We start from the raw sequence: 25454 nt of genomic DNA on the forward strand, positions 1-25454 counted from the left end.
AACAAAAGGCAGTTACAGTTTATTTTCAACATAGTTTTCCACTGTAGAAATACATTTTTCCCAATGAGAAAGAAGGTTTTTTATTACAGTATCATAGAATGAAGCTGACTGCATCAGGAGCCAACTGCACACAAATTCCTCCATGGCCTCGCCAACTTGAATCAGTGCCCTCCTAGAGCTTCTTTCAGCAGGCCAGACAAATAGAAATCACAGAGTGATAGGTCCAGTCTGTAAGGAGGGTGATCAAGTTGAGCCCAGTGCATTTCCTCCAGTTTGGAGACTATTAGAGGTACAGTATGGCATCTGGCATTGTCATGGAGGAGGATGACATGCCAAATTGACTGGTCTCATCTTTTGTAGCAATATGCATCCCCCACCTTCTCCAACAGCTTGCAGCATTGATTGCGCGTTGCTCATGGAAATAAATCAATGAGCAAAATGCCTCGGCAGTAGAAACAAAAACAGTTGAAGGAACCTTGCCAGCTGAGAGTCGAGTATTGGCTTTCACTGGGGCTTCTTCCCCTTTCCTCTGCCACTCTTTACTGGCTCGTTTGGATTTGGGAGTGTAGTGGTGGATCCACATTTTGTCACAGGTGATGACCTGACTAAAAAATGCATCACTTTCTTTTGCAAACCCTGCTGATCTCTAAATGTCTCAGCTTCTGATTTTAGTCAGAAAGCTTGAGAATCCGCCTGGAACACAATTTACAGAACTGATCTGTTCTGCAATTTCTGATACTCATGCCCAGCAACTGCCTTCAAGAAGTTCTTGAACCACATCAAAGCTTTTAACTGTAATGCTGATGCGAATATGGTGACTGTGTAACTGATTTTCCACACATTCTCATCCTTTCTTGAACCCTTTATGCTAGGTAAACATGCAAGTCCTTGACAATGTTTGATCACCAAACTGTGCAGTCAAACTCTGGAAAATTTCATCACTTGAACTCCTTTACAAGCAACAAATTTTATTTTAAAGTGTTGTGCTGTGGAGGAGTGCACCTGTTCCTCTGACATCCTGAGCATTAGCGCCGAAGCAGTTGGAAGTATGTAATGGCCAGCTCTACCCACTCTTAACAGACCCATTCAACAGTACTAGCAAGTGTGGGTCTGGTCCTACCAACAGCTGATACTCAGGAACAAAAATCCTGTATATATGTTTGATTCAGCTTCATATTTCCTCTGTTAAGATTGCTTCAGAATTACCTTTATTACATCTATATTTGTGTGTCCAAATTCTGTGACTGTCCTTTTTAGTAATGTTTATTCCTCATCAACTGAAATGCCAACTGTATTTATTATCACAGTACCTGCAACCTCAGGGAACTTTAAACGCACATTATTCCTCAATATTTCAGTATCCCACTACCTTGTAACTTCATTTCCCCTGACAGTTCATAAAAATTCTACTCTCACACTCCTATTAGCTAACTCATAGTCTTCTGCATATCAGGTTTCCATTACCTCCCCTAGTAGACTCTTTCAATTCTCCAAGATTATTGTATTTTCCTGACACTTTACATACTGAATTACCCATTCAATTCCCTACTAGACTCTTTCAATTCTCCAAGATTATTATATTTTCCTGACACTTTACATACTGAATTACCCATTCAATTCCCTACTATACTCTTTCAATTCTCCAAGATTATTATATTATCCTGACATTTTACATACTGAATTACCCATTCAATTTGTTCATATACTGTATCTCGTCGTCATATGCTACTGATTCTAGCATGTGTATACATGGACAATTGGCTCCAGGTGGACCACTGGAGGCACAAACATCACAGCACATAACACATTGCACCGTACAGTAGCACATAACGCATTGCACCGTACAGTGTGTACTGATGTCACACCACCTAGTGACCTAGCCCTTCCGAACAGAGGGAAATCTCAACTGGGTCCTTTGGCTCCTCCAGCTGCACCGTGCTGTTGAGGACTTCACAGATACTGACATGCCAACGCCTGTTAGTGAACCAATGAGGCTAGCCAGCACCATCGTGGACACCACCAATTCAAACCCTGACCAGGCAAGCAGGATGTCACCTACCTTAGATAGTGGGTGCCATCCCAAGACTTCATGGTGAACGTAACAGACAACTAACCACTTCCCTTCCATTTTTGGCCCAAAGTAAGCATCAGCTGAGTCTTTCAAAGCCTATTTGGCTGTTTTGTGGGACGAGTTTGTTGGGGATTGGTGGGGTGTAGTATCAGTGGGTACTGATCTCAACAATACATCACAGCTGACGGAAACATCATAGCTACAGAGGGCATTACCGCAGCCAATCTCTCAATCAGTCGTCGACCACACACTACGCAAAACTAAAGGACTATGTGCAGGGACCGGAAAATGTAGCATCTACTTTTGGCAAAATTAAAATATATTTTTGTTGATTTTTAAAATTATGATTATTTTTCATGCACAAATTTAAAGGCAAAGATAAGTTCTTTGGGACTATCTATTTAAAAAAACGCTGACTGCGAACTCTGTGATTGGAATGTTTGCTTTTGCAAAAATTTCATCACTTTTTTCCCTCCCAAATGGACTTTGTTTTTTTTCTTTTAGCTGTATTTGAGTTTTCAAAAACAATAGTTCTGTTGAAAAGCAGCAGTATTTTCCCGCCAATGAACTGAATGTATCTCCCATTTAAGGTGTTTCTGGACATTATTTGTCTTTTCCAGCCCAATTCAATGATTACATAATCTGAATAATATCAATTTCAACCTTCTGCAGCCGTGCGACCCATGCCTGAAAATGCTACAGACAGAACTGAGAAGGCAGGTAGTGTAGAAGTAGAATTGAACATATGGGAAAAAATTGCAGCACAGTAAAAAATATTACAGATTTTTTCCCCCAACCACTATAGTGCAGAGTGTGGGTACTATAGGCTATGGTGGCAGACACCTGCAAGTGTAAACAAACTAGAATTTTGGCCACCAGATTGGAGAGGACTGGCGTGGCAAAACAAGCCCTATCCCCCTTTTGCTGGGCAGCAGCCTATAGCAGAACTGACAAATTGTCACAGGGATCACTGATCTCTTCTTTTGTTGTAAGGGTTGCAAACCGAAATCTGTGATGAACCCGGATTAATTGCTTCACTTATTTCAAAATAAAGAAAAGAAAAGAATGAGCAACACACAACACAATGCACTCAGGAATGGTTACCATGCGACTGCTTGTTAGGTTAGAAGAATACTGTTAACAATGTACTTCAGGCCTGACCTCTAGCAGTATCCGATGCTACCACAGTTTCAAATATCCATCATCTAGTTTCCCATGTTGAAAATGCCTGCATTATACCATCTCTTGAGCTTTAATTAATGAACAAACATAAATGTTTCTTTGTTACAAAATGCTAGGTCCCATGGCTGAGCACTATGTTGGATTATGGAGTGCCCACAACTGGCATGGAACCAGTTTACAGAGCAGATTGATATACTGTTGCATTCGTACACTTTTCATTTTCCAAATAGGTTCTTACGCACATTATCTTTCCAAATTAGGCTTCACCAGATGATGTTCAGTAGCAGTAACTGAAAATTGGTTACATTTTCAATATTTATATGCAGAAAATAAAACTTTTTGAAACTACCTCTGGCAATAGTTCATCTGGATACAATTCACTGTGAAATAGAGTCTATTAAGTAATTTCACATTTTCTTATTTTTAGGCAGAATTTGCATCAATTTTGCATTCATCGCAAGGTCTGAATTTTTGCAGTCCCTACCAACGTGCTGCTATCTCTTCACATAATGAGTACCATGTTTGACAGTTCTTTGCATTTTAACTCCACCTCTCACAAAGTCATTAGACAGAACAAAATTGTATAGCCGGATAGGAAACTGAGCCCCAGTCTTTACAATTGTTTTGGAAGCTCTTCTGTTTGTCAAACTGATCCTTTCCATGCATTGGCCTCCCCTTACTTGTCCTTACAACTGGTGTATCCCTCTCATCATGAGGTATGAGTGTCCTGTACCTCCTTTCTGCTCTCGTCATGGGATCTGAGTGTCCTATATATCCTTTTTAATTTTCCCCCATCTATCACTCTTTCCAGGACAGAATTAATACACTCCTGGAAATGGAAAAAAGAACACATTGACACCGGTGTGTCAGACCCACCATACTTGCTCTGGACACTGCGAGAGGGCTGTACAAGCAATGATCACACGCACGGCACAGTGGACACACCAGGAACCGCGGTGTTGGCCGTTGAACGGCGCTAGCTGCGCAGCATTTATGCGTCAGTGTCAGCCAGTTTGCCGTGGCATACGGAGCTTCATCGCAGTCTTTAACACTGGTAGCATGCCGCGACAGTGTGGACGTGAACCGTATGTGCAGTTGACGGACTTTGAGCGAGGGCGTATAGTGGGCATGAGGGAGGCCGGGTGGACGTACCGCCGAATTGCAAAACACGTGGGGCGTGAGGTCTCCACAGTACATCGATGTTGTCGCCAGTGGTCGGCGGAAGGTGCACGTGCCCGTCGACCTGGGACCGGACCGCAGCGACGCACGGATGCACGCCAAGACCGTAGGATCCAACGCAGTGCCGTAGGGGACCACACCGCCACTTCCCAGCAAATTAGGGACACTGTTGCTCCTGGGGTATCGGCGAGGACCATTCGCAACCGTCTCCATGAAGCTGGGCTATGGTCCCGCACACCGTTAGGCCGTCTTCCGCTCACGCCCCAACATCGTGCAGCCCGCCTCCAGTGGTGTCGTGACAGGCGTGAATGGAGGGACGAATGGAGACGTGTCGTCTTCAGCTATGAGAGTCGCTTCTGCCTTGGTGCCAATGATGGTCGTATGGGTGTTTGGCACCGTGCAGGTGAGTGCCACAATCAGAACTACATACGACCGAGGCACACAGGGCCAACACCCGGCTTCATGGTGTGGGGAGCGATCTCCTACACTGGCCGTACACCTCCAGTGATCGTCGAGGGGACACTGAATAGTGCACGGTACATCCAAACCGTCATCGAACCCATCGTTCTACCATTCCTAGACCGGCAAGGGAACTTGCTGTTCCAACAGGACAATGCACGTCCGCATGTATCCCGTGCCACCCAACGTGCTCTAGAAGGTGTAAGTCATCTACCCTGGCCAGCAAGATCTCCGGATCTGTCCCCCATTGAGCATGTTTGGGACTGGATGAAGCGTCGTCTCACGCGGTCTGCACATCCAGCACGAACGCTGGTCCAACTGAGGCGCCAGGTGGAAATGGCATGGCAAGCCGTTCCACAGGACTACATCCAGCATCTCTACGATCGTCTCCATGGGAGAATAGCAGCCTGCATTGCTGCGAAAGGTGGATATACACTGTACTAGTGCCGACATTGTGCATGCTCTGTTGCCTGTGTCTATGTGCCTGTGGTTGTGTCAGTGTGATCATGTGATGTATCTGACCCCAGGAATGTGTCAATAAAGTTTCCCCTTCCTGGGACAATGAATTCACGGTGTTCTTATTTCAATTTCCAGGAGTGTAGTTCCAAAAACAAGGAAAAGTTTTTTCCACTTCCACATGTGTCTCAAGTCAATACTGGGATTTCGTCCCATGAACATAAAAATTGGCTAGTTAAGAGAAATTCCTTTTTAAAGAAACTGAAATGTACCGAAATTATGCCAGTATGACTACTCAAACTTGGAAAAAAATTATTATTATTATTATTATTATTTCTTTCTTATCTCAGATGTTATGTCTGGTCCAAAGTAGAAAGTGACGCAGACCTTGATCAAGTGTGACTTCCTTTTAACTGTACGGTATGTTATATGGCATTTAGGAACTTTCGGGTAATTGAACATGTATCAATAATTACAAATATCTGTAGTTGTATATATAAGTTTGGATGTAGCTGTATTGCATTGATGTACTGGTGGATATTGTGTGGTATGACTCCTGTAGTTGATAGTATAATGTCAACTTTATCCTGATGCCACATATCCTTGACTTCCTCAGCCAGCTGGATGTATTTTTCAATTTTTTCTCCTGTTTTCTTTTGTATATTTGTTGTATTGGGTATGGATATTTCGATTAGTTGTGTTAATTTCTTCTTTTTATTGGTGAGTATGATGTCAGGTTTGTTATGTGGTGTTCTTTTATCTGTTATAATGGTTCTGTTCCAGTACAATTTGTATTCATCATTCTCCAGTACATTTTGTGGTGCATACTTGTATGTGGGAACGTGTTGTTTTATAAGTTTATGTTGTAAGGCAAGCTGTTGATGTATTATTTTTGCTACATTGTCATGTCTTCTGGGGTATTCTGTATTTGCTAGTATTGTACATCCGCTTGTGATGTGATCTACTGTTTCTATTTGTTGTTTGCAAAGTCTGCAATTATCTGTTGTGGTATTGGGATCTTTAATAATATGCTTGCTGTAATATCTGTATTTATTGTTTGATCCTGTATTGCAATCATGAATCCTTCCGTCTCACTGTATATATTGCCTTTTCTTAGACATGTGTTGGATGCGTCTTGATCGATGTGTGGCTGTGTTAGATGATACGGGTGCTTGCCATGTAGTGTTTTCTTTTTCCAATTTACTTTCTTCTTATCTGTTGATGTTATGTGATCTAAAGGGTTGTAGAAATGGTTATGAAATAGCAGTGGTGTAGCCGATGTATTTATATGAGTGATTACTTTGTGTATTTTGCTAGTTTCTGCTCGTTCTAGAAAGAATTTTCTTAAATTGTCTACCTGTCCATAATGTAGGTTTTTTATGTCAATAAATCCCCTTCCTCCTTCCTTTCTGCTTAATATGAATATTTCTGTTGCTGAACATATGTGATGTATTCTATATTTGTGGCATTGTGATCGTGTAAGCGTACTGAGTGCTTCTAGGTCTGTGTTACTCCATTTCACTACTCCAAAAGAGTAGGTCAACATTGGTATAGCATAAGTATTTATAGCTTTTTTCTTGTTTCTTGCCGTCAATTCTGTTAGCAGTATTTTTGTTAGTCTTTGTCTATATTTTTCTTTTAGTCCATTAGTATTTGTATTATCTGTTCCTATTTTTTGTCTGTATCCTAGATATTTATAGGCATCTGTTTTTTCCATCACTTCTATGCAGTCGCTGTGGGTATCCAATATGTAATCTTCTTGTTTAGTGTGTTTTCCCTTGACTATGCTATTTTTATTACATTTACCTGTTCCAAAAGCCATATTTATATCATTGCTGAATACTTCTGTTATCTTTAGTAATTGGTTGAGTTGTTGATTTGTTGCTGCCAGTAGTTTTAGATCATCCATGTATAGCAAATGTGTGATTTTGTGTGGGTATGTTCCAGTAATATTGTATCTATAATTTGTATTATTTAGCATGTTGGATAGTGGGTTCAGAGCAAGGCAGAACCAGAAAGGACTTAATGAGTCTCCTTGGTATATTCCACGCTTAATCTGTATTGGCTGTGATGTGATATTATTTGAATTTGTTTGGATATTAAGTGTGGTTTTCCAATTTTTCATTACTACCTTGAGTGGGGTACACTATCAAAAGCTTTTCGGTAATCAATGTATGCGTAGTGTAACGACCTTTGTTTAGTTTTAGCTTGATATGTCACCTCTGCATCTATTATCAGTTTCTCTTTACATCCTCGTACTCCTTTGCAACAGCCTTTTTGTTCTTCATTTATAATTTTGTTCTGTGTTGTATGTCTCATTAATTTCTGTGTAATGACTGAAGTTAATATTTTGTATATTGTTGGTAGGTATGTTATGGGGCGGTATTTAGCTGGGTTTGCTGTGTCTGCTTGATCTTTAGGTTTCATATAAGTTATTCCATGTGTAAGTGTATCAGGGAATGTGTATGGGTCTGCAATATAACTCTGCAATGTAACTGTTAAATAATTTAGTTAGATGTGAATGTGTTGAGGTGAACTTCTTTAGCCAGAAATTTGCTATTTTATCTTTTCCAGGGGTTTTCCAATTGTGAGTAGAATTAATTGCTTTGGTGACTTCATGATGCAAAATTATCACTTCAGGCATTTGTCGTATCATATTGTATGTGTCTGTTTCCGCTTCTATCCACTGTGCATGCCTGTTATGTTGTACCGTGTTTGACCATATGTTGCTCCAGAAGTGTTCCATGTGTTAGGTTTGGTGGATTGTCTATTTTAATGTGTGTGTTATCTATTGTCTGGTAAAATTTCTTTTGGTTTGTGTTGAATGTTTGGTTTTGTTTCCTTCTATTTTCACTTTTTTTGTATCTTCTAAGTCGTTTGGCCAATGCTTGTAATTTCTGCTTCTTTTCATCTAATTGCTCTATCACTTCTTGTTGTGAGATTTTACCTTACCTTTCTCGTTTTTTTTTTTTTCCTGACATTTGATGTCTTATAAATTGTGTTAGCTGTCCAATGTCTTTTCTCAGTTTTTCTATTCTGATCTGTAGCCTGTGTTGCCATGCTGGTTTTGTGGGTTTCTTCTGTGTGTTGGTTGGTTCTGATCTCTGCCTAGTGTGTACATTTAGTGTAGTGAGTGCTCCTATATGAACCAGTAGTTGTAACTCTTCCATAGTTGTGTTTTCATTTATTTTGTTGTGTATGATTGTGTTGATAGTTTTTAATGTTGTTTCGACTTGTGGGTTATTTGGCGGTCTATGCAAGAATGGTCTAATGTCTGTATTTGTGTCTTTGTATTCTATATATGTCAGCTGAAATTTTTCTTCTATATCTAACATGTGTGTCACTTCGTGTTCTATTTGTACTTGTTCTGGTGGCAGTCTTAAGATTCTGTTTTCCTCTGATTGTTTAATTGATGTGTTTTGTTCTTTGTTTGTTTGCTCTGGGATGTTTAAGTCCATTACTGTATTTTCTTCTTCTTCTGATTGCACATTATTTTGTTCCAGTATTTGTTGTACTTGTTTTTTGATGTTTTCTAATTCTGACTGGGGTATCCTGTTATTTTTGATTATTACACGGATCTGATCAGCTAGTCGTTGTTCTGTTAAAAATTTTGATTCTGGGTATCTGGTAATAAATGTTGTGTATACTTGTGATCTGTATCCAGTTGTGTTGGTTCCTAGGTTTGTTGCTTGGTAATGACAGAACAGCAGGTGTCGATTAACTTCATCTGACCATCTCATCCTCTGTCTTTGTTTTCCTTCTAGGGTGGTTGCAGGAAGCATATCCTGCAAAACACCTCTATTTGGATTTAAATCATTTTCCAGTTGGCTAGCAGTGTCGTTACCATTGTGGGCGGGCATAGGGTTCAAGTGTCGGCCTCGACCATGATGGCGCTTGTCCAAGGCTTCTTTAGTTGTGTCCTGAACCAACTAATCACACTAAAAGGGGGGTTAGCCCTATTAGTGGTTTGTTCTTTTCGTCGCCTTTTACGACTGGCAGAACATACCGGAGGCCTATTCTTTTCCCGGGCCTCCACGGGGATTATTATTATTATTATTATTATCATCATTCTCTGAAAATTCCAGGTATGGGGAGGAAGATGATGTCATAAGAAACTCCGGAATAATTAACAGTGGGTGGAGGATACCACAATAATTATTGCCCTTTCCTCTCAGCTAAGGTATACTAGCCATAAGAAGTAGTTTAACCATAGTTTTTAAACATCAATAATTTATATGAAACAATATTTGCATACTTAAAACCCTTTGAAATATTAAGCATCTTAAAATTTATGATTTATAAAACTCAAAGGAAATTAAATTTCAACACCATGTTAAAAAACAGAGAATTTCCTGAGATAATAAATGAAACTGTCAAAAAGACTTACAATTAATATATAAAAACATATTCTGAATAATACAGGTGGAAAGATAACTACCTACTTCTGCCCTTCTCCCAACCCCCCCCCCCCCCCCCCCCACTCTCTCTCTACAAAGTCTATACTTAAATACTAACATTAACTACGATAATGATGACAATTCCTGCAAGCAGTGTTGTGGCCACACAGGTGGGCATTTTAGTGTCGAAAGCTGGTAGTAGAATAAATGCTTAGAAGCTACAAATGATTATCTGACTGTTACTATTCTCTGTGTCTGTGGACCAACCACTGACTTATAAAACTAGTAGAGCAACAGAAGGAGTTGATGACAATCTTATATTTAATGGATTCTTGGCTCATTTTACAACCCAGTAGATTTTCCTTAGTAATGCTATGTAATACAATGTATGAATGAATGAATCAACTTACCAAACAAAGAACGAGCCGATCAATTGTAACGATGTTGTACTTCCATATCATGTCATTGATGGCGTCAACACACTTATTCACATGCTGGCCACCTCCTGAGTTAGCAAACTCATAGACGAGGTAATCACAAAATTTACGAATGTGTGCTGACAGTGCTCTTGCGCCAATTCGCTCTAGTATCCTTCAGAGAGCAACAGAAAAATTTATGTTTGTAATGTACCAACTGGTAGAAGACATGGGTTTAGAAGGTTTGAGAAAATTGAATTACATTGTGGCTACTTACTTGTATGCAATTGTGCTAATACGATCTGTCTCTAATATCATCTTCCAAAGAAGACAAAGAAAAAGAGTAGGAGTTCCCGGCACAGAAAAATGAGCAATAATGTCATTTTCATTATTCATTGATGTCCAATTTCTATACTCTTCCTCAACAGCTTTCTTTGAAACACAAAAATAATATTATAAGAAAAACGGTTCATTGAATGCAAAGTTATTCTATGAAAAATAAACAACAAAACTGAAAATTCAGGATGAAATAACAACAATATGAACTGAGATAGACTGCTATTCACCAATCCTCCATGATCAACAATAATTATACCTTTAGTAATGGCTTGTTTTCCAGGGGAGCATTATTTTGTTGGAAAAATTCATTCAGCACCGGTGGGAAGCACTGTAGTGTATGGTTGGCCCAAGTGTGCGAAGTATTCTGTATTATGGTATTCAGAATATCTTTGCACCATGTACCAGATAACGTCTCTGATCCTTTTAAGGAGAAAAAAAGTTACATGTATAAATGGATGCACACTAATCAAACACACACACACACACACACACACACACACACACACACACACACACACACACTAGAAACTTTATAAATGGTTTTGCTGGGCTAACAAGTTCTTCTCAGTACTGATCTTCACAATATATTCACATGTCTATTCTGCTATCTTGTCACAATTTCTTTCATTGCCTTGCGACTAGCAGGCAAAATCATTAACATAACTCAAATCACTCCAATAAGTATCTTCAATTTCAGGGATAAAATATTTTTTGTGTTTGCTTATGTTGTTATTATCATAATCTTTTAGAGTATCTTGTACAATGTGAGGAAAAATAGGCACAAAATACTTACATGCAAACCTGCTTCACATATACTTAATGAAAATTTACAGAGTAAAAGTTTTTTTATTCTTGTGCAGTTATTTTTAACTGCAAGAGTTACATATATTGCTCTCTTGACTGAAACATGCCACATAATAAATGGCTGCATTAAGACCCCCACCTTTATACAGGCTACACAGAGCATGAGTACTTCTGCTCCAACACTGCAGCAAGCAGCTCATCAAAACAGTGAGAAATTCAAGTACATGATTGACGGAGGATATATCACACATGGAACAAAGAACAAATTCAGTGTACAGATTAATTTATCAATTTCACTGGTTGTTGAGCTCCTTGACTGTGGATTATATTACTTTAAGAAATACAGTAACCAGCTACTTTATGTACTTTTATTTATAGGAATACCAGTTTTGGGCTTCCACCCGTCTTCAACTGGCACGATATACATTTGAATCTTTAATTAGCACAGTGTTAGAAACATCAACCGCAATTTGGATTCTCCAGTTACCCTGTGCAAAATAACAATTTTTTTTTAATTGCTATACTTCGCAGTCTATATATTTACTCGTTAGATGTACTTACGTTTCATTATTGATGCTGTTCGTGTAAATAAAAATACATAAAAAAGTGGCTGGTTGTAGTATTTCTTAACATAATATTCACTGTACCACACAGTAAATCAAGGACGATGTTTGTGCCATAGCTTAGCATAGAACCTGCAAGCTAGTACACACTTCAAGAGGATGGGCCTATTGCCATTAACCAACTTTGCAAGACTGGACAACATCCTTTGTGGTTGCAACCAAGCCCAAGACATTAAGAATAACCCTATTTCTCTTTGTCAGTTCACTCTTGAAGATCTATGGAAAGTAAATAAAGGAACCAATAATGGCAATAAGAGAGAGAGAGAGAGAGAGAGAGAGAGAGAGAGAGAGAGAGAGAGAGAGGGGGGGGGGGGGAGGGGGGGGGGGGAGGAGAAGAAGAAGAAGAAGAAGAAGAAGAAAGAAAATTGCGATTAGTGGACTCAGAGACTGCAGGCAATGGCCTCAGGCCTTGGGGCATACCCAGATATTTCCGCATCTACATCTTGCCAACTGGTATTTGGCTAAATAGACAAAAATAAGGGCAGCTAAAACAGAAATATTTGTGGAGCCAAAAGAGTAATTTTACAACACCAAATGGGATATAATAGGATTATCAGAAGTGTGACAATAAAACAAAGACCAAAACTGGTAAAAAAAAAAATCTAACAGAATCCGATAAATGACAGCAAATATTGCAACAGCATGATATTTGAGGATTTTAATGCAAATTTAATGAATTTTTTCATTAGGAAGCAACAGATATGATACCAGAAATGACAGAGGCCATATGTTAGCAGAATCTGCTGAGAACAACATCATCTGTGACTTAAACACACTCTTCCAAAAACAATAAAGAAAAAGCAGAAGGTATGATAGTCCTAAACTGCATTCAGTTTACAAGAGAACACAAAGGAAAGGAAAATATAAAATGGAAGAAGCCTGCTATTATATAAAAGGTGAGAGTTACAAGTACACAATGATAAGGAAATAGGACATGATAGAATGAGCTGAATTAAACATATGTCTTTGACTAGATGTGAAAAGTTACAATGAAAATTTGCTACAGAAACTGAAAACATTAAGAGTGCAGAGAAAAAAAAAGCAGAAATTTATGCCGTGTATATATAACAATTCATTAGTTAAGCTGGTAGATTGTATAGTAATTAAATAACAGAGTGTAATGCAGACATCCTATTTACATAAATGTGACTGTATTATTATCATCCACATTTTACATTACACAGCTAACAATAGGGATAAACTGTGTTTTATACAAGATTGAAGTCAAACTTGAAATGTATACAAGAACATTCATATGAGTATGATAGAGGCCATTAATAGAGAAATCTTCTATGATTATGCACAATAAATCAGTAATTAACTTTTCACTGTATTTACTACGGCAAGGTGAATGAAGAGCATTCAACTGGATCTGGTTAGAGTTACCTCTTTCATTAATTATGATGTTTTACAAAGTTTATGTAGGAGAGGGTTGTAAAAGTAGGAAAGAAGTATGGAATGAGATTAGATACAGGGCAATTCAGGAAGGATGTCGCACAATTTGTGAAGTGATTCTACATGTGAAAGAAAATAACCCGAAAAACTTCTGTGAACATGTGTCCAATTTTTGATCATTTCGGAACAGGAGTGGGTTGAAGACTACACACATCCATGAATGAATCGAAGACAAGTGTGAACTTGCTGGAATGCTGTGTAGGCACTTTAGTGGACAAAATAATGGTAGGGCAGATGACAGATCCATGCTACATGAGGTGTTCAAAAAGTCCCCCATCCATTTTAAGGCACTTGTCAACAAGTTGGAGGGTGTGTTGTGCTACACATCGAACAACATCTCAGCGGGCTTTAATGTGGGCGATAGCATCAGTGATTCAGGTGAGAAGTTCTTTACATGTAGCCATGTCTGTAGCGTACACAGCCCATGGGCCCTATCACCTGGTCATCAATCAAACAAAACCAGACATTCACTGAGAACCTAACTTGGAATCTTGTTTCCCTAGTGTCATGTGGATTCTCCATTGTCCATGTATGAGAATTGTTAATGTTCATGATACCATTGTGACTAAATGTAGCCTCTTCTGTAAATAAAGTGTATTGCATGACATCTCCTGTTACAGCCAACTATTCACAAAATTATTGTCTACTTTGAGACTCATCTGGATGCAAATGTTGCACAGAAGGAACATGGGAAAAAGCTCTCAGAATGTAACATACGCTGCACTCGCATTTGTGGAATATTGAGCTGACGGGCAATGTGGCGTATAATGGTGGTGGGACTCCGTTGTACCATTGCAATAATGTTTTTTCTTTTCTCAGCAGACCGAATGGCCTCGCATTCTGATGTTATGTGTGCACTGTATAGTGTTCCAGATTCAAATAATGTTTGAAAAACTGTTGGAAATACCCTGGCACAGGGGGTTTATCGAACAGGGAAACGTCTCTGGTACTCTGTCACAAACGCACAGGCACAGTAATTGCAGGTATCCATACACAAACAACATGTCTGCATATTCTGCGCGGGTGAACGTACACGGCCTGTTGGTATTCATGGACATACTGGACCTGCTCGATTAAACAACACTCAGGCACAACATGTACACAGCCTTGTTGGGTCCTGCCCACTCATCTAATATAGGGTGCCTAGGAAACCTGCTTTCTCGCGTCACTAGAGAACAATTCAAGCAAATCATATTAATGATATTTTATTACTGTAAGCTAATTGACGATACTTAACTTTGAGAAATGTATAATGAGATGTCGCAAGCAAAGGGCAACACGAAACATAAGCAGTCTCGTTAGTGTATACAGTTCATAACATAAGAGAAAAACAATAAAGTTCCTAAGTTGCGGCTGTAGCTTTAGTAGAAATGGCTTGTCTTCCACAGGGCCGTGGCAAGGCAGCATGGCGCTTATGTCCTCTTCGTCTAGATGATGCTACTGTCTCGTTGTCACCTAGAGAGGGGTCGGTCAGTGTACTATTGGCTGACATCGTCTCGCAGCCCTTTCTGCTTTAATGTTCCTGGCTGACGTGCTGGTGCTTGACATTATGCCGGAACAGGCCTCACAACTGCTCATAGATCAAACTCACAATTACACATGCTTGCAGTTGTACCTCACTGCGATCTCACAACGCTGCCATCTGTTGGAGAAATCCCATACCTCTTGTAGAATGAATCAGTCATCTGTCCGCCACAGTGCCTACACAGCACTTCGATAAGTAATAATCACATCTGTCTTCAAATTCATTCATGGGTGGGTGTAGTCTTCAACCCACTCCAGTTCCGTAACAATTGAAAATCGGACACATGTTCACTGGACTTCTTCAGTTTATTTTCAGATGTAGAATCACCTCACAGATTATTGGAAAAACACTACAAGAAAAGCCAAAGTGATATGATTCAGCAATCTTGAATGTTCTGTCAAACTATCACTGCTAGAAATACCTTGAAATGAGTAATATCTTTCAAGTGCTTTGGAAATTTGATGACAGAAAATGGAAGCTGTGTGGTGAAAATAAGACATAGAATATTTATGTGCAAAAGAGCTTTCGGAAAGATGAAAGGCATCTTGACAGCAAAAATAATTCTGCTACAGAAAACAAAGAGATTCGCCAAGTGTTGTTCAGCGGAAAATCGTGGATAGTGAAAACAAAAGACGAAATATAGTTGGGTAGTTTCGAAATTTGGTTGTGTAGAAGAATGCTTAAAGTGGACTGGACTGACAGAATGAAGAATGGACAAGTACCCTTAAGAACAGGAAAGGATAGAAAACTAGTGGAAAAGAAACTAATGACAAAAACATCTTGCTTGGGACGCATATTGCAAGGAAACTGGCTGCAATGACGAATCCTCAAAGGAAAGATTGCAAGGATGAGGAAGAAGAAGACATGAAATACTTGCTGGATGATATTAAAAACAGATAAAATTAATGAAGTCAATACCTGTTGTAAGGTAAATATTCGGAAGGAAGCAAACTGATGTATTTAGAAGAACTGTAAAACTCAGAAGACCTACAAAACAGTTTCTCATATCTGGAGTTCAAAAATGATGTGGATGATGAAGCTGAGGCAACTGAACAGATAGTTATAATCAGACAATGGAAAGTCCAGGATAGAGTAAAAACAAGATGGAAAGGATAGATTGCCACTCGAGATTATCAGGAAGGATTTCAAGAATGGCGATCAACTATAGATCAGATAATAAGTATGAGAGAGGTTAGAGACAAGCAGCTGGAGCTTAATAACCACATTTTGGCAACATTAAAATATTTATCCATGAGAATAGAAGGCTGGCTAATTGCTATAAACATCTAAAATGCAGTCAAGTGGCTAAAGCACATATGCTAGATGACATCAATGGCCTCTACCAAATAGTGGCTAATCACGAATTAGACCACTCGGAAGCTAAACACACCATGTCCATGCTCAAACTATCTGGTCAATCCTTTTGCAGCTCTTATGAATTGTGTCCCCCCCCATGAACCATGGACCTTGCCGTTGGTGGGGAGGCTTGCGTGCCTCAGCGATACAAATGGCCGTACCGTAGGAGCAACCACAACGGAGGGGTATCTGTTGAGAGGCCAGACAAACGTGTGGTTCCTGAAGAGGGGCAGCAGCCTTTTCAGTAGTTGCGGGGGCAACAGTCTGGATGATTGACTGATCTGGCCTTGCAACATTAACCAAAACGGCGTTGCTGTGCTGGTACTGCGAACGGCTGAAAGCAAGGGGAAACTACAGCCGTAATTTTTCCCGAGGACATGCAGCTTTACTGTATGATTAAATGCTGATGGCATCCTCTTGGGTAAAATATTCCGGAGGTAAAATAGTCCCCCATTCGGATCTCCGGGCAGGGACTACTCAGGAGGATGTCGTTATCAGGAGAAAGAAAACTGGCGTTCTACGGATCGGAGCGTGGAATGTCAGATCCCTTAATGGGGCAGGTAGGTTAGAAAATTTAAAAAGGGAAATGGATAGGTTAAAGTTAGATATAGTGGGAATTAGTGAAGTTCGGTGGCAGGAGGAACAAGACTTCTGGTCAGGTGATTACAGGGTTATAAACACAAAATCAAATAGGGGTAATGCAGGAGTAGGTTTAATAATGAATAGGAAAATAGGAATGCGGGTAAGCTACTACAAACAGCATAGTGAACGCATTATTGTGGCCAAGATAGATACGAAGCCCACACCTACTACAGTAGTACAAGTTTATATGCCAACTAGCTCTGCAGATGACGAAGAAATTGAAGAAATGTACGATGAAATAAAAGAAATTATTCAGATAGTGGAGGGAGACGAAAATTTAATAGTAATGGGTGACTGGAATTCGAGTGTAGGAAAAGGGAGAGAAGGAAACATAGTAGGTGAATATGGATTGGGGCTAAGAAATGAAAGAGGAAGCCGCCTAGTAGAATTTTGTACAGAGCACAACTTAGTCATAGGTAACACTTGGTTTAAGAATCATGAAAGAAGGTTGTATACGTGGAAGAACCCTGGAGATACTAAAAGGTATCAGATAGATTATATAATGGTAAGACAGAGATTTAGGAACCAGGTTTTAAGTTGTAAGACATTTCCAGGGGCAGATGTGGACTCTGACCACAATCTATTGGTTATGACCTGTAGATTAAAACTAAAGAAACTGCAAAAAGATGGGAATTTAAGGAGATGGGACCTGGATCAACTAAAAGAACCAGAGGTTGTACAGAGTTTCAGGGAGAGCATAAGGGAGCAATTGACAAAAACGGGGGAAAGAAATACGGTAGAAGAAGAATGGGTAGCTTTGAGGGATGAAGTAGTGAAGGCAGCAGAGGATAAAGTAGGTAAAAAGACGAGGGCTGCTAGAAATCCTTGGGTAACAGAAGAAATATTGAATTTAATTGATGAAAGGAGAAAATATAAAAATGCAGTAAATGAAGCAGGCAAAAAGGAATACAAACGTCTCAAAAATGAGATCGACAGTAAGTGCAAAATGGCTAAACAGGGATGGCTAGAGGACAAATGTAAGGATGTAGAAGCTTATCTCACTAGGGGTAAGATAGATACTGCATACAGGAAAATTAAAGAGACCTTTGGAGAGAAGAGAACCACGTGTATGAATATCAAGAGCTCAGATGGCAACCCAGTTCTAAGCAAAGAAGGGAAGGCAGAAAGGTGGAAGGAGTATATAGAAGGTTTATACAAGGGTGATGTACTTGAGGACAATATTATGGAAATGGAAGAGGATGTAGATGAAGAGGAAATGGGTGATACGATACTGCGTGAAGAGTTTGACAGAGCACTGAAAGACCTGAGTCGAAACATTGCCCCCGGAGTAGACAACATTCCATTAGAACTACTGACGGCCTTGGGAGAGCCAGTCATGACAAAACTCTACCAGCTGGTGAGCAAGATGTATGAGACAGGCCAAATACCCTCAGACTTCAAGAAGAATATAATAATTCCAATCCCAAAGAAAGCAGGTGCTGACAGATGTGAAAATTACCGAACTATCAGTTTAATAAGTCACAGCTGCAAAATACTAACGCGAATTCTTTACAGACGAATGGAAAAACTGGTAGATGCGGACCTCGGGGAGGATCAGTTTGGATTCCGTCCAAATGTTGGAACACGTGAGGCAATACTGACCTTATGACTTATCTTAGAAGAAAGATTAAGAAAAGGCAAACCTACGTTTCTAGCATTTGTAGACTTAGAGAAAGCTTTTGACAATGTTGACTGGAATACTCTTTTTCAAATTCTAAAGGTGGCAGGGGTAAAATACAGGGAGCGAAAGGCTATTTACAATTTGTACAGAAACCAGATGGCAGTCATAAGAGTCGAGGGGCATGAAAGGGAAGCAGTGGTTGGAAAAGGAGTGAGACAGGGTTGTAGCCTCTCCTCGATGTTATTCAATCTGTATATTGAGCAAGCAGTAAAGGAAACAAAAGAAAAATTTGGAGTAGGTATTAAAATTCATGGAGACGAAGTAAAAACTTTGAGGTTCGCCGATGACATTGTAATTCTGTCAGAGACGGCAAAGGACTTGGAAGAGCAGTTGAACGGAATGGACAGTGTCTTGAAAGGAGGATATAAGATGAACATCAACAAAAGCAAAACGAGGATAATGGAATGTAGTCCAATTAAATCGGGTGATGCTGAGGGAATTAGATTAGGAAATGAGACACTTAAAGTAGTAAAGGAGTTTTGCTATTTAGGAAGTAAAATAACTGATGATGGTCGAAGTAGAGAGGATATAAAATGTAGACTGGCAATGGCAAGGAAAGCGTTTCTGAAGAAGAGAAATTTGTTAACATCGAATATAGATTTAAGTGTCAGGAAGTCATTTCTGAAAATATTTGTTTGGAGTGTAGCCATGTATGGAAGTGAAACATGGACGATAACTAGTTTGGACAAGAAGAGAATAGAAGCTTTCGAAATGTGGTGCTACATAAGAATACTGAAGATAAGGTGGATAGATCACATAACTAATGAGGAGGTATTGAATAGGATTGGGGAGAAGAGAAGTTTGTGGCACAACTTGACCAGAAGAAGGGATCGGTTGGTAGGACATGTTTTGAGGCATCAAGGGGTCACAAATTTAGCATTGGAGGGCAGTGTGGAGGGTAAAAATCGTAGAGGGAGACTGAGAGATGAGTACACTAAGCAGATTCAGAAGGATGTATGTTGCAGTAGGTACTGGGAGATGAAGAAGCTTGCACAGGATAGAGTAGCATGGAGAGCTGCATCAAACCAGTCTCAGGACTGAAGACCACAACAACAACAAAATGAATTGTGTACATGTGGAGTGTGCCTGTAGTAGCTCCTCTGTTCCCACAATTTCTCTGGCCTTAATCCTAGCTAGTCTCCTCCTTGATCACCTCCACCGCTCTATTCTGCCTTCTTCTTCTTCTTCTTCTCCTCTCTCTCTCTCTCTCTCTCTCTCTCTCTCTCTCTCTCTCTCACACACACACACACACACACACACACACACACACACACACACACACACACACTCATTTATACACACACATACACATTGTTTATGATTGTTAACAACAATAACTTAAGAACTTTCCTGGCAGACTAAAACTGTGTACCAGCAGGACCAAGACTGAAACTCGGGACCTTGACTTTTTGCGGGCAAGGGCTCTACAGAATGAGCTACCCAAGCACAACTCATGATCAATCTTCACAGCTTAACTTCATTCTGGAAAAGTCATTATGGTTGAAAGCACTCTATCTTTACTATTTTAATCCCCCAACAACTGTTTACCCTCTCCATGGCACACAGTATCTTTTGTCCTCCCAACATCCAATACTTCCTCATCCTCACTCATCTACTCTGGCGTTTGTGAACTTTTTTGAGTGAGCGTCTTACAAAAGGGAGACCATTTTGATCTTTTCCAGGTTGTTACATGGAAAATGACTGTAGACTTTCTTCATAATGTATACATGTGGTCATAGGAATGTGACTGATGATTGTTTATAAGTTAAGCTCTGCTGTGACTTATCTAACTGATAATCTGGCACACTGAGCAGTAATACAGTCTTCCATCTGATGATACATCATGTCACTATGCATAAATTTACTCATTTCTACAATGTATCTGAGACCTGAACCATAATGAAACACCAGATACGTTCATGGCTTTAAAATTTTTTTCATTTTCACAAATGATCTTGAGATCTGTTTTTCATTACATAGCTCAACATTTCAGTTTATAAGTTGGAGTATTTTCCCACAAAAAGAATACACTTACAATGCGATACTAATAAAAATTTTAAGAATCATCAAAGCAATGATGGCAACAAAAAGATAGTTGCTTCAACACAAGGAAAATTTAGTTCAAAATGGAATCAATTGTGAAGTGTCAAACCTGTTCCTGTGACATGCATGGAGCGAGCCAATGTGAGAACCAGGGCACGATTTAGTTCCTCTGATTCTGCAGACACCAGAGTTTTAGGTTCACTGAGAAAGCGAGACAACTGTGGCTGGACTTCTGCACTGCCTAGGCCAGTAATCAATCGAAGTGCTGTGCTCTCAACACTAACAACAAAGAGACATACTAAATTCAAAATAATATTCATTTACAATTTTATTCCTTAATTATTTATTTTACTACACAAACCAGACAATGAGAAACAATAATTTAACAATGCAATCAAAATTTTAGAGAATAAATGTGATCTTTTCATATTCTTTAACAAGGTGTATACAGAAGTTAAAAAAAGCTTTTTCCCAGATTTCCTGGTTAAGAATACACTTTTTCTCGGCTGAAAATACGCTTTTACCCAGGTGAACATTCACTTTTTCCCAAGTGAAAATTCACTTTTTCTTGACAGTGAAAGCGTATTTTTTCCATCTTAAGTGACAATATACTTTCGCTCGGAGTTGAAAAACTTATCAATCCTTTGAATAGTGAAGGTTATATATGCTGTCATAGAACTCCCTGGCACTTTATGAAACAAAACACAGCCAAAAACAACTCATTTTGTAAAGATCTCTGATGTGCAACAATATTTATACTGCATATTTTCATACTACAAAGAGTAAACACAATTTCCACCAAATATAGCACAGTAGTTTACGAAGAACTGAAATGTAGACTGTGACCGCTCAACAATGGCACTGAGCAGTCAATAGGAACAAAGCAAGAACTGCTACATGATTGCTCAGGTTATGAACTTTTGTTCTCCCTCAAGGTATAACATTCATACAAGTCACAATACAAACTCAGCTGAGCTACGATATTGCAGTTTCTTTTGTGTGGGTATCTACCACACAAAAGCTCCACTATACAAACAGTGGTTATCTTTACTCATTCCTCTACAACAGCAAATGATGATGTTTACTGAATGAAGTAATTTCATAACTGTTGTTGTTGTGGTCTTCAGTCCTGAGACTGGTTTGATGCAGCTCTCCATGCTACTCTATCCTGTGCACGTTTCTTCATCTCCCAGAACCCACTGCAACCCAAATCCTTCTGAATCTGCTTAGTGTAGTCATCTCTTGGTCTCCCTCTACGATTTTTACCCTCTACGCTGCCCTCCAATACTAAATTGGTGATTCCTTGATGCCTCAGAACATGTCCTACCAACCGATCCCTTCTTCTGGTCAAGTTGTGCCACAAACTTCTCTTCTCCCTTCTGTAGCACCACATTTCGAAAGCTTCTATTCTCTTCTTGTCCAAACTATTAATCGTCCATGTTTCACTTCCATACATGGCTACACTCCATACAAATACTTTCAGAAATGACTTCCTGGCACTTAAATCTATACTCGATGTTAACAAATTTCTCTTCTTCAGGAACACTTTCCTTACCATTGCCAGTCTACATTTTATATCCTCTCTACTTTGAACATCATCAGTTATTTTGCTCCCCAAATAGCAAAACTCCTTTACTCCTTTAAGTGTCTCATTTCCTAATCTAATTCCCTCAGCATCACCCGACTACATTCCATTATCCTCGTATTGCTTTTGTTGATGTTCATCTTATGTCTTCTTTTCAAGACACTATCCATGCCATTCAACTGCTATTCCAAGTCCTTTGCTGTCTCTGACAGAATTACGATGTCATCGGCGAACCTCAAAGTTTTTATTTCTTCTCCACGGATTTTAATACCTACTCCAAATTTTTCTTTTGTTTCCTTTACTGCTTGCTCAATATACAGATTGAACAACATCGGGGAGAGGCTACAACCCTGTCTCACTCCCTTCCCAACCACTGCTTCCCTTTCATGTCCCTCGACTCTTATAACTGCCATCTGTTTTCTGTACAAATTGTGAATAGCCTTTCGCTCCCTGTATTTTATCCCTGCTACCTTCATAATTTGAAAGAGAATATTCCAATCAACATTGTCAAAAGCTTTCTCTAAGTCTACAAATGCTAGAAACGTAGTTTTGCCCTTCCTTAATCTAGCTTCTAAGATAAGTCGTAGGGTCAGTATTGCCTCCGTGTTCCAACAGTTCTACGGAATCCAAACTGATCATCCCCGAGGTCGGCTTCTACTAGTTTTTCCATTCGTCTGTAAAGAATTCGCGTTAGTATTTTGCAGCTGTGACTTATTAAACTGATAGTTCGGTAATTTTCACATCTGTCAACACCTGCTTTCTTTGGGATTGGAATTATTATATTCTTCTTGAAGTCTGAGGGTATTTCGCCTGTCTCATACATCTTGCTCACCAGATGGTAGAGTTTTGTCAGGACTGGCTCTTCCAAGGCCGTCAGTAGTTCCAATGGAATGTTGTCTACTGCGGGGGCCTTGTTTCGACTCAGGTCTTTCAGTGCTCTGTCAAACTCTACACGCAGTATCGTATCTCCCATTCCATAACTAATCATGTGATATTCTATATTACACCATTTTATGAATGGAGGGTTTTAAAAAAAATGTAAACTGCTTCAAAAATATGCTCCTGAAAATGGTTTAGCATGACAAAAATATTGGCCACTAATTTCCTTTTTCCCCTCACATCAACAACATATCTGTTAAAACGAAACTTCCTCGCAGATTAAAACTGTGTGCCCGACCGAGACTCGAACTCGGGACCTTTGCCTTTCGCAGGCAAGTGCTCTACCAACTGAGCTACCGAAGCACGAGTCACGCCCGGTACTCACAGCTTTACTTCTGCCAGTACCTCGTCTCCTACCTTCCAAACTTTACAGAAGCTCTCCTGCGAGACATGCAGAACTAGCACTCCTGAAAGAAAGGATATTGCGGAGACATGGCTTAGCCACAGCCTGGGGGATGTTTCCAGAATGAGATTTTCACTCTGCAGCGGAGTGTGCGCTGATATGAAACTTCCTGGCAGATTAAAACTGTGTGCCCGACCGAGACTCGAACTCGGGACCTTTGCCTTTCGTGGGCAAGTGTTCTACCAACTGAGCTACCAAAGCACGAGTCACGCCCGATACTCACAGCTTTACTTCTGCCAGTACCTCGTCTCCTACCTTCCAAACTTTACAGAAGCTCTCCTGCGAGACATGCAGAACTAGCACTCCTGAAAGAAAGGATATTGCGGAGACATGGCTTAGCCACAGCCTGGGGGATGTTTCCAGAATGAGATTTTCACTCTGCAGCGGTACTGGCGGTACTGGCAGAAGTAAAGCTGTGAGTATGTTGTAGCTAACTTACATATAACTCCTAACAAAATTTTATCCCAAATATTTTACTCATCTTCAGCAACACAGTAAGTATAATTGTTGAAAAATTTAGCAACCAATCGCACAAAAGAATGGAGATTTCTTTATCGGTTTCAGGCAGCATAGTAATGTAGTTCCAAGTCACAGATCCTTGTTGCACAACATGCTTCATACCATGCTTTCATGAAAATGAGGTGTGAGGTACATTGTGTGACTGGAGGCTGTGGCTGGGGACTAGAGTACTATGCTGCACAGATCTGCTTATTTTTGAAGCTCACTAATAATGCGATAATTTTGATTTTCTGAAGAAGAGCGCTAGGTGCCTGAAACCGATAAAAAAAGAAATTTTCTTTTGTGCAACTGGTTGCTGAGTTTTTGAAAATTCTTTTCTAAAATACTTAATATTATAATTAACATTGTGATGATATTAGTCCTATGATTTTGCATTTACACAGACAACATTGGAATTCAGGGCTTCAATTAAGCAAATCAAAGCAAGAAATTAAACTTTTTTTTTTTTGTTAATATGGCTCTCTGCTATAGTGGTTTATGCTTGAGCATCGGGTAAGCAGATTCTCTGTTTAAATCTCAAATTTTGAACATTCTTATTTAAAACGTTCATTCTAATCTTAAACATTAAATTAACTAAGGGGAAGACATCACAAGCAAATGACACGACAATGGAGTATTTGCAGTTGCAGAAACACATAGGTGAAAGAGAATCACAACAAATACATAGCAGGCCATTGGCAATGAAATTCAAGTCTAGATTTTGAGTGATTATATTACAGAGAGAAAAAAATCAGGATTTCAGTACTTTCATACCAGAGATGAAGCTGAGTTTGATTCGTCTGAGGTACAGCAGCAAGGCTATGCAGATGAGACAGCAGCTGAACACGGTAATGAGGCTGGATGTGATGCATACGATAACTGAACATCTCCAATAGAGTATACAAAATTCCCCAAGCATGTGATTTAAAAACAGTGGGCAGCAACTGACCTGAAAAACAAAATTATGGATAAAATATGAAACAATTATACAAATGAAACAAAAATTTGATTACAGGAAAATGGACACTTCTGGATTTTATTTGGTAAGAAAACATAATGTACTAATGGTGTTAAGCACACTCAAATTATATACGAAGAAAAATAAAGATCAATCTTTACTAATAACCAAAGCAACATTCTGATGTAAAATAAGTAGATACAACAACTATTAGTAACCATTTTTGTGAAAGTTAAACATTAAACAAAAGAATAAAACGGAGTACAAAAATATCATATAGCCGTACGACAACTTTTGTAAAATTAATAATGTAATGAATGGCTCATGCAAATAAAGATCAATCTTTACTAATAACCAAAGCAACAGGTAAGGGGCAAACTATGTGGTAAAAGTAATCATTCCGGGGGACGGGTAGGTAATTTATGATTACCATAAAAATAAGA

The 25454-nt window shown here is 39.4% G+C and overlaps 1 protein-coding gene across 1 annotated transcript in view; it reads right to left on the reverse strand.

Moving 5' to 3' along the window:
- The window catches only part of LOC126266915 (mediator of RNA polymerase II transcription subunit 23), a 174781-nt gene that overhangs the window by 45851 nt on the left and 103476 nt on the right, over positions 1-25454 (reverse strand). The window contains exons 10-14 of the mRNA XM_049971600.1: positions 24828-25002; positions 20738-20907; positions 10756-10919; positions 10438-10592; positions 10155-10335 (exon numbers count right to left, since the gene is read on the reverse strand). Of these exons, the coding sequence (XP_049827557.1) occupies positions 10155-10335; positions 10438-10592; positions 10756-10919; positions 20738-20907; positions 24828-25002 (845 nt within the window). The remainder of the gene's footprint in view (positions 1-10154; positions 10336-10437; positions 10593-10755; positions 10920-20737; positions 20908-24827; positions 25003-25454) is intronic.

This window comes from Schistocerca gregaria, chromosome 4 (assembly GCF_023897955.1).
Source record: "Schistocerca gregaria isolate iqSchGreg1 chromosome 4, iqSchGreg1.2, whole genome shotgun sequence".
NCBI classification, from domain to species: domain Eukaryota; kingdom Metazoa; phylum Arthropoda; class Insecta; order Orthoptera; family Acrididae; genus Schistocerca; species Schistocerca gregaria.